Genomic DNA, 10,507 nt, shown 5'->3' on the forward strand with positions numbered 1-10,507 from the left:
AATGAACTGTTTCTAGAGGTCTTGTGATTGACTGATTCATGGCTTTCAATGATGAGAGCTGACCAAAGGGGTAGAAAATTGCATATTTTATGGTCTCGTTCATTTCACTAATTTGAGTTTATAATTTAAATTTTGTTACAGTAAAAAAATTTTAAAAAAAATTACATTTAATTTTTTTATTACAATAAAAAGATCTCATATAAAGTTACATCTCAACTCAAATTAAAAATTTAAATTAACGAACTAAATGGGTCTTATATTTCTCAATTCCAAACACTGAGTCATTCTTCACTCAAAATCATAGCAACTAAATAGAGATTTTCTTATAATATCCATTGACCGCGTGTAATCCATTAACTGACCGCGTGTAATCCATTAACTAAATAGAGATTTTTCACCATCCTCAGCTTCACAAGGAAGCTCATGATTCGTGAAGCAAAGAAAGACAATCATGACTTGACCCACGTCATTTCTATACATTAAAAAAATTTTCTCCTATTTTCTCCTCTGACGTCATTTTTACAACTGTATTATTGAAAGTTCGCAAGTACATTATGCACAAATTTACATATTTCTTTTAAAATTCATAAATTTATAATAATTTAAAATTCATTTTTTTTTACTGATTTAAGTTTTTAATTTTAATTTTATTGTAATTAAAAGTCATATTTCTTTTAAAATTCATAAATTTATAATAATTTAAAATTTATTTTTTTTACTGATTTAAGTTTTTAATTTTAATTTTATTGTAATTAAAAGATCTCATAAAAAATCACATTTAGTTTTTTCTATTACAGTAAAAAGCTCACATAAAATCTCATCTTAATTTAAATTAAAATTTTAAATCAACGAACTGAACGAAATCTATATAACTCAAATATTTGAAATTCACAAATTCTAACATAAAATGTCTAAATGATTGAATTTCTAGTATGGTGCCGGGAATTCTCTTGGCACCATAAAAATTCCCTTAGTAAAAATAAAGATCAAACAGTTGAAGAACAAGACAGAAGGTGGGTTTTCTAGATTGACGACTACCATAGCTTTTCTTATGAGTAACTTCAGGAAGATGGTTCTAGAATCCTCCAGATGCAAGGCCTTCGGCTCACTTACGTGCTAAATAGTCATCAAAATACACACTACGGAGGTTTGACCTCTATAATCATGATTACTAATTGCAGAATTAGTCCGTAAACCAAATCATATAAATAAACAAACAAAAGGGTGGTGGTGGGGTTGTTACCATTGTATGAAAAAATTCTGACTACTAGATAGTTTTTTTTATGGGGGATGCTAGCGTTGTTCGCGATACTAAAACGAGCCACGCTATGCGAAAATTACAGGTCTATTGTCGTTGGCCTTATAGGAACAAGTCAAAGAACAAATTCTCTAACATATCTGCTATTAATCTCAACCGTCCACTTGGCAGTAAACCAAAGCATTGGGTCCTACCAACTATAATTGATTAATTGCTTTTAATTTTGCTACACCTCTCTTAAATACCTAATCAAAGTAATCTTTAATTTCCACATACTAGAAGGTCAATGGAAAAGTGAGATAAACATGGGGGAAAATAATAATAATAATAAAAAGTCTTCCAAAATTAGTTGTAGTTGGAAAGATTCATCCACGACTTGTTCTAAAAACTCAAAGGAACCTTTTCGATGAGAACCAATCTTGGTTTGATGGTGGGCCCCACTAGTTGGTCTACATAGCACGCCTGCAGACAGGACTTGTGCTCCCCTAATTTTGCATTTGCAAGCTCAAGTCCACCAGCCTTCTCATTTGACTTGTTGCCAGTAGGAAATATATGGCATTTTGGTCTTTGGTCAAATAAGAAGGAAAAACACAATTTGGAGTTTAGAATTATTTTCCCTAGAAGAGTCGAAAAAGTTTACAACATTACTACTCAATATAGGCGATCTAACTCACCTTATAAACAATGAATAATTTTGTACTAGTACAATTTTGATGGCTGCCCTTTGTATATCACCAAGATTGCAAAATCCTACTTACCCTTTTAATGCTCTAGAATTTCGATGCATAAAAGGGAACAGCTACGCAGAGTTTTGAATCTATCTGCTATAAGTATGTGGATTCAATGAGGAAGCTATTAAGTTCCCGAGCGATCGTTGCGAAAAGTTGACATCGATATTGTCTATATATTCGTCTACCTTGATTTCTTTGCCATCTTAGGGTTTTTGCACATGCGAATGCTCAAGGGTGTCACTTCTACAAGTTCATCTTCTTGGATGTACTCAATGCAGTCGTCCAGACTATAGTCCAATGGTGTATCAAGAATGACTACAAGAAGAGAAGAAAATGCATAAAGAAAGGCGATTTTACCCAATAATTGTGCCGCAAATGAACAAAATTTTCAAAGTACAAACAAGTATTTGATGGTTAATCTTGGATTAAGACTGTAATAGTTTAGGGCTTTTAGGAGATAATGGTGTAGTAACAGTTAAACACTTGTTCTCTAGTAGGGTTGGGATCAAAGCTACCTGTTTGTTCTTTGTTTGAACGTATATTTGTTGCGGCCTTTTTCTTGCAGACGTTAAGTGCCAAGTCCCCAGGCCGTTGATGGATTCCAACAATCTGACCTTTATAAACATCCACTCCGGGACCAATAAACATCTGCCCTCTCTCTTGTGAACTGGAAAGAGCATAAGATGTGCTTGTTCCATCTTCGAAAGCAACCTGAAAACACAGTTCCCACATGATTTCGTACTTCAGTTTATACACGTGAATCACTTTTTTTGCTCAATACACGTGAATGAATCACTTGAATCTCATGTATCACACTATTAAAAAACCAATAAAAAAAAAAAAAGAGAGAAGATCGAATTAATCTCAATTAGTAGATACTGCAATGAAAATGTTCGAAAACTGAGGACCTAATTTCAGAAACCACCTCCGATACTGAGGACTTAAGGTCGAAATCCCCACCACCAAATTTAAGAAAGATAAAAAAAAATGCATAAGAAATTACCAGTGAGCCCTGATCCCGGGTACTGATATCACCAGCCCAGGGCCCGTAGCTATCAAATATCGTATTGAGAATTGCAGTCCCTCGAGAAGCTGTTAGTATTGCATTCCGAAGACCGAGAAGACCACGGGTTGGAATCTTGTATTTAAGCAGGGTGGTGCCTTCCGACCTATCACACAAAAAATAAAGATTATCAGCTTACGACTTATGTCAAATATGGAGCTAATTCAGCTACCTGTAACCTAGTATATGAATCAAAATGACACAGAAGTAATAAAAGTGTGCTTGATAGGTAAAATTGCATCATGATCATCCCCATGCTTTGTCCCCTTATTATATTGAATGGCAAACTTTTATTCTAGCTCAATCCATGCACTGCATAGGCTCATTGATAATCACCACAGAAAATGGCGCGGAATTTTTTTGTCAGGCACTCGTATAAGCTAGTAATTATGATGGTTTAATTTTGAACTTGAATACTCGTACGTAACATAATACAAATAAACATTATACGCACCCAACTCCTTGCATATCAAACATTTGACCTCGTCTTTTGCCAAGAAGCTCTACCACTGATCCCATGTGTTCTTCTGGCACCTCCACTGTGGCAATCTGCAAGCAAACACATAATACAATCTACTGAGTCCAAAATGGTGGCTTGCTTGCTTTTCTACTAAGAACTAATTTTCATGAACGAAATCAAGTGATTTTCTATCAAAATTTATTTTACCACATGGACCATATGCTTAACTTGTGATTCCCTTAAATTCCACATACATGCCAGATAATGCTCTGAACATCATAAGTTTCAGAAAGTTTTGTTTAAGGATCACAAATTCATACCACTTCATCTGTTATGTTGCTAGTTGAACTCCACGTGCTATGCACATGGGAAATAATCGTGTGTTAAGTTTTAATTACCATGTTATTATTCAAAGCATGTAACATCTGAATATAAAATCTTAAAAAATAAACAAAATGGAAAAAGAAAAAAAATTAAAGTTTTAGGTCAAGAAGTCAAAAAAGGACTAAAATGAAGAAATAGTTTTGGGGCAAAAGGTACCAAAACGGAAAAAAAATAATTTCATGGCAAAAATAAAAAGAAGGAATAAAAAAGGACCAAAATGAAGAAATAAATAAGTTTTGGGGTAAAAGGAACCAAAACGAAACAAAATAAAATTTCAAGAAAAAATAAAAAAGGGGTCAAGAAAGGACTAAAATGAAGAAATAAATAAGCTAAAAGGGTAAAAAAGATAGACTTTCAGGGAGAAATAAAAAAAAGGTTAAAAAGGGACCAAAATGAAGAAATAAATAAATTTCAGGACAAAAGGAACAAAAACAGAAAAAGAATAAAATTTCAGGACTAAAATAAAAAATAAAAAAAAGGTAAAAAAGGACTACCAAAATGGGAGAAAAATAAAATTCATTGCAAAAATAAAAAAAAAGGGTAAAAAAAGGACCAAAATGAAGAAATAAATAAGTTTTAGGCAAGAGGAATTAAAACGAAAGAGAGAATAAAATTTCAGGACAAAAATAAAAAAAAAAGGGGAAATTAGGACTTAAATGAAGAAATAAATAAGTTTCAGGCACCACCAGAAAGAAAACTCTAAATAGGACAACATCTGCAAAAAAAAAATTAGGTAGATGAAAGAAAAAAAAAAGTTAAAAGGGCAAGAGCGAAAAATATAAAATTTTGGGGAAAAAGGGTAAAATAAACAAAAGAAGATGGAAAGGGAAAAAAAAACATCAAAAGCAAAATAAGAAAGGAAAAAAACTCAAAAGGGCGAAAACATGCATTTCAACCAAAACGCATGTTTTGGTTGAATTGAACAGTAACGGTTTTGAAACTTATTATATATAGTTAGATTAATATATTCCCACTTATCTTTTCCAGGCCAAACAATGTCAATGATTTTGCCAACGACTCTGACATCTTTAATAATAACAATAATAATGTTATAATTATTGTTATTTTTATGTTCAAAACTTCTAATAGGAATATATAAACCTGATGACATTACCTCAAATGGTTCCAGCAACTGGTCATTCACTTTTTTGTTTATGACTTTGGGAGGTCCCACCATGAATTCATAACCTTCCCTTCGCCTGAAAAGCAGTAAGTTTAGAATATGCATGTAAATGCGATGGAATTGGCAAGAGCACAACTTATACTCACATGTTTTCTATCAGTATGGTAATGTGTAAGGTACCACGCCCACTAACAATGAATGTATCTGCAGTTTCACCATCTTCAACTTTCATAGCCAAATTACGCTCGAGCTCACGGTAAAGCCGATCTCGTAAGTTCCTACTGGTAACATACTTTCCCTGGGAATTAGCCAAGATAGTTTTGGGTCATCGGCTCCACTTGGACTATATTTTAGTAACTAATTATGCTGACATGTATTATATTACTGATCTACGATCAGGGTACAAAGTATACTGATCTTTGAGAGACATTGATACATTCTTGACTAGTTACACGAGAATGCCACATAGTTTTGGTCACATAGTTTTGGTAAGACCTGCAAATAACTAAAGTATAAAAGTACCTCACGACCAACAAATGGAGAAGTGTAGATCTTTGAGAGACATTGATACATTCTTGACTAGTTACACGAGAATGCCACATAGTTTTGGTCACATAGTTTTGGTAAGACCTACAAATAACTAAAGTATAAAAGTACCTCACGACCAACAAATGGAGAAGTGTTTATGGAGAACGCCATTTTCACAGTTGGCTCTTCCACCTTAATAGCAGGTAACGGCTTGCCAGATGATTTACAAGCTATCGTCTCACCAATCTGAGAAATCATATTGAGAGGCGTGTTAATAAGATCTTGAGACAATTTTGATAGACAAATCATCTGTCAGAAGTTATAAACTGATATGGCATGAAAGTAGTATCTATATAGGAAGTAGTAAGTTGTAACAACAGTAGATTACGCCAGAAGTAAATTATCACCTGAATATCATCAATTCCACAAACAGCACAGATGTCACCAGCTTCCACAGTATCCGCTGGAGCCCTACTGAACTTTTCATACACGAAAAGTTCACTTACTCTTGCATATCTACATGAATCTTCTGAGGTGCATACCTAGAAAATAATGATACGCAAAAATTTTAACCCCAAGACTTAAAGAACATATAATTTTGGAAAAGACTTTTTTTATGCTATTATGTGTCTTGTCTGTCAGAATAAGACTTCAACAGAGACGTCAAAGCCTTGTGTTTCCTTTTTCATTTAAGACAAAACTCAGAGAAGATACAAAAAAGGAAAATGAACAAGGATCTCTTTTTCATTTTAACAGTTTAACAAAATCCCTCAAAGACGACCTTCACTGCAATTAGATCCTCAAGCAAGCAAATATAGCAAATGACAATACAACATACAGTATAGGAAAAGGAAAATATTAAAGGAAAGAGAAGGAAATCTACAACTCTGCAGAAAGTTTCCAGGTTTAGAGATAACTCACTCTCACATCCATGCCTCTCTGCAAAGTCCCAGCATGCACACGTCCAATAGCGATTCGTCCTTTGTGTTCATCATATTCAATATTCGTAACCTAGGATATGTAAACAGCAATAATGCGGCAGAATAAATTAGACAGTAACATTGAGAAAACTACATGAACATGCACGATCGCGCGCACACACAAGGAATAAATTGACACTTATGGTACAATAGTTCAACAATAGCTTCGGATGAAGGAACTTCTGAACTACACATAAAAGGTAGAAAAATGACCATGGCATATTATTATTATTTTTTTTTTTTAAGATGCAATGTAGTTTACTAATAATAGTTTTATGTTCATTTTTTTTTTTTTTAAGATGCAATGTAGTTTACTAATAATAGTTTTATGTTCAAAATATCACACAGAAACAAATTAAGGCAAGCGAAACTCCTGAAGTTACATAACTAGTCAAGACTTAAAACTCACTAAAATTTCATGTATATACTTTATTCTTAACAAATAAATAAGCACACATAAAAATCAAAAGATAGACGAGGATTCCGATATTTTCGCTTACTCTTCGTCTTCCAACTCCATTCTCTGTCAGAATAATAAACTTTAACTTTATTCATTCTATCTATCTCATACTGATTAAAAGTCCTAGTTTGCTGCTAAAGTCCTTTCTATGTAAAAAGTAAAACCCAGTCTCATTGTGAACTTGATCTGAAATTTGTTCACAAATATTTCTTCAAGTATTCTCTATGTTCATTAAGACAGGAAAGAATCAGAGTGAAAAAGGTAAATAGAAATGGAAATAGAAAGAACAGCTATACAGAAATGAAATAAAATGACAGGACAACCACTAACAAGCATTTGAAGGGCACCATCTTTTTCAATACGTGGTCCTGGTATGCATCTGATTATTGCCTCAAAAAGTGGCCCAAGATCTTCTGCCAAATTATCAGGGGATAAACCTGCCTTTCCTTTGATACCACTAGCATATATTGCTTGAAAATCGCACTGCACCAAAGGGAATTTAAATGAGATAAAGACTACTTGAAACAACTATGGCAAGACCTTTCATTTTTAGCTTTAACCCTCTTATCCAGACTTCAAATTGGGATTTAGCATAATATCCTTGCTTTCTCTGGTGATTAAACAATGAATCCTACTCATGAAACAGATTGTACTCATGTGAAAGATCGTTCTGATGCATTGGATTTATTACGCATAAGACTGCTTCAACATCCCTTTTCCATTTTGTCAGAAAATAGATATTGAAATTTATTTAAATTTTTAACTGCATTTACGCCACTACTTAGAATTTTAGAAAGAAGAATAAGAACAAAAAAAGGAGAAATCTACCTGTTCGTCTGTCGCATTAAGTTCAATAAAAAGTTCAAAGGTGGAATTAATGACGTAATCTGGACGAGCTGAGGGTCTATCAATCTTATTGACGACGACAACAACAGCATGGCCAAATTCTAGAGCTTTCTTCAAAACAAATCTTGTTTGTGGCATTGGACCCTCAACAGAATCTACCTAAAAGAAGGAAAAGCGTTTTTTCGTGAACAGATCATCATAGAAACTAAGTAATTGGATATAATCCACAGGAATAACACAGGATTATACTGGAACCCACTAAAGTCCACAAGGAATCAGCTTTTTCTTTCATAGTTTCAACATTCAATCATCAACCTACTTGGCATATATATATCACAAATTGTTTTTTCAAACAAGAAACAAAAACTTTCATTGAAAAATAAAATGTGCAAAGGAGTACCACTAGGAGAACCCCTTCCACCATATTGAGGATACGTTCCACTTCGCCTCCAAAGTCGGAGTGCCCAGGAGTATCAATTATATTAATTTTTGTATCCTTATAAGTGATAGACGTATTTTTGCTTAGAATAGTAATACCCCTTTCCCTTTCTAAATCATTTGAGTCCATTATTCTTTCTTGCACAAATTGGTTATCACGGAACACCTGCAAAAAAGACAATTAGAAACATGACAATATTCCTCATCATAATAACTGGCTGAAAATGACTTTCATCAAACACATGGTTGGCGAGTGATAAAACTACATATCCTCTTCTTCTCCTCTAGTTTTTAATGGTCTAAAGAGAGTAATTGGAGCCATATTGCTCATATATTCTGTTGTAAGCAACAAATTTATAAGCAAAGTCATTTAAAAAACAAATTATTAAAGTGTTTGCAACGGCTTTCAATTGTTTTCCGGTTTCTTAGGAAAAATTGGTCCCTTTTTTAGTTCCGTTGATGAAATACGATCGCAAAAAAAAAAAAAAAAAAAGGGCTATTTTCATAGCGTTTTCAATGTAATTTTATCTAGAAACGTGAAAAATAATCTCAAAAGCGGAAAACAAACGGGCAAAGTGTTCTCTGTTCTGCATATTGGCAAAGAAAGTATGCAAAAGAAACATTTTTTTACATGAAAATTATGAAGACGCATTAGTACCTTGGCTTGCTTCAACATAGAATCGACTAAAGTTGTCTTTCCATGATCAACATGAGCCACAATCGCTATATTCCTTATATCTCTTCTCCTCATCAATTGGCTCTTCTTCTCTGAAACAATTTCCTGGAAATTAATCACACATTTCCAAACATACCAAAACAATCGAATCACAAACACCGACAATTCCCAAGATAACCAAAACATACAATCCAAGTATCGCACAAGTTTCAATTTTTTCTCTTCTTTCTCAGCACAATTAAGCAAAGAAATTGGGAAAAGGGAACAGCAATAGCGGTTTCTGTAGTTTCGGAGACGGAGCATTTGATCGGACGTGAATTACACATTTCGAAACTCACCAAAACAATCCAACACAAACACCAATGAATGCCCAAAACAACCGAAACAAACATTCCTACTATTAAGCGTAGAAGTTGAAGAAATACCAGCGGCGGTTTCTGTGGCTTCGGTGACGGAGCATTTGATCGGAGCTCGCCGAGTAGGGTCTCTCCGACGGAAATTGAGAGAAGTTTTGGCGGCGGAAAATGTAATTGGAGATAGTCGGAGACCAGAGAGTTGCTTAGAAAGTGGAAGAGAAGAAGAAGAAGAAGAAGAAGAAGAAGTAGAAGAAGAAGAAGAGAGAAGAGTTCTGGAGTTACGGTTTGAGGTGGAGAAGGAAGAGGAAGTATTGAAGGAAATAGCCATTTCCATGGTGGACTCGCTCTCTCGAAATCGCACAGAGCGAGAGAGGACAGGGATTTGGCAAGTGCGTAGAAGAAGAAGAAGAGAGAGTTCTGGAGTTACGGTTTGAGGTGGAGAAGGAAGAGGAAGTATTGAAGGAAATAGCCATTTCCATGGTGGACTCGCTCTCTCGAAATCGCACAGAGCGAGAGAGGACAGGGATTTGGCAAGTGCGGTTCTTGTTGGAGCTCTCGAAAAAGGTGGAAATAGAGGCGAGTGTTAGGATTGGCTTTGGATTATTCGCTTCAAGGTTCTGATTAGGCCACGTCATCATGTGGGGGTCCACTTTGGTGGGTCCCGGGATAGCCTCGATAGTAGTAGCTTTTTGCTTTTCTGCTTGTGTTCACACAAATGACGAATCCTTGGCCATGCAACGATCATTTTTACTCCAATCCAATGTCACAGATAACAACGATTTTTTTTCTCTTTTTTTCTTTAATATACAGTAAGGAATTGAACTCGCACCCATTAAGAAGATTTAAATTAATCTTTTTGAATTTTAATGTGAGGTTTTATGAGAGTTTGAATTTGAAAACTCAAGAAACACAGAGTCGTTTGGTTCATGAATTAGAACTATTTTTTATTTATGTGTATGTTTTGTGAGAGAAAATACTATAGCGAACTATGAACCATGATTCGAATCAGAGAATGAATCCTCCAACTAAACGAGTTCTATAAAAATATAATTTTATATGCTATTAAAAAAAGTAAAAAACTTAGATGTAGTTAATTTATAAATAAAATTTTTCATTTTATTTAAATAATTGAGAAGAGGAAACATATATTATAAAGAGATTACAAATCAATACTACTGTCAAGCCCCTCATTCAAAATCTTATT

The 10,507-nt window shown here is 34.1% G+C and overlaps 1 protein-coding gene across 3 annotated transcripts; it reads right to left on the bottom strand.

The window, feature by feature from the left end:
- Positions 1–1,570: 1,570 nt before the first annotated feature.
- LOC21388449 (putative elongation factor TypA-like SVR3, chloroplastic) lies at positions 1,571–9,690 on the bottom strand. 3 transcript variants are annotated; one of them, XR_002901904.1, is made up of 15 exons: positions 9,373–9,690; positions 8,930–9,039; positions 8,234–8,437; positions 7,816–7,992; positions 7,318–7,470; positions 6,469–6,558; positions 5,955–6,089; positions 5,677–5,793; positions 5,166–5,317; positions 5,011–5,095; positions 3,507–3,601; positions 2,993–3,158; positions 2,505–2,700; positions 1,933–2,304; positions 1,571–1,823 (listed from the first exon to the last, which is right to left on the bottom strand). XR_002901904.1 is itself a non-coding variant. In XM_024163317.1 (14 exons), the coding sequence occupies exons 1-14, from the start codon at positions 9,635–9,637 to the stop codon at positions 2,171–2,173; spliced, it is 2,079 nt and encodes a 692-aa protein (XP_024019085.1). In that variant the 5' UTR covers positions 9,638–9,690; the 3' UTR covers positions 1,835–2,170. The 3 variants fall into 3 exon arrangements, 2 of the variants coding, with proteins under 2 accessions (XP_024019085.1, XP_024019086.1); XM_024163317.1 differs by lacking the exon at positions 1,571–1,823 and having other exon boundaries at positions 1,835–2,304; XM_024163318.1 differs by lacking the exons at positions 1,571–1,823; positions 8,234–8,437 and having other exon boundaries at positions 1,835–2,304.
- Between the last annotated feature and the right edge of the window lie 817 nt (positions 9,691–10,507).

This window comes from Morus notabilis, unplaced genomic scaffold (assembly GCF_000414095.1).
Source record: "Morus notabilis unplaced genomic scaffold, ASM41409v2 Scaffold210, whole genome shotgun sequence".
Classification (NCBI taxonomy): domain Eukaryota; kingdom Viridiplantae; phylum Streptophyta; class Magnoliopsida; order Rosales; family Moraceae; genus Morus; species Morus notabilis.

Coding starts and splice junctions, on each gene's coding strand:
- LOC21388449 (XM_024163317.1), bottom strand. CDS start 9,637: ATGGAAATGGCTATTTCCTTCAATACTTCCTCTTCCTTCTCCACCTCA. Junction 8,438..8,929: donor CTATGTTGAAGCAAGCCAAG/GTACTAATGCGT, acceptor TCTTTTTTGCAG/GTGTTCCGTGATAACCAATT. Junction 5,096..5,165: donor ACCATACTGATAGAAAACAT/GTGAGTATAAGT, acceptor ACTGCTTTTCAG/GCGAAGGGAAGGTTATGAAT.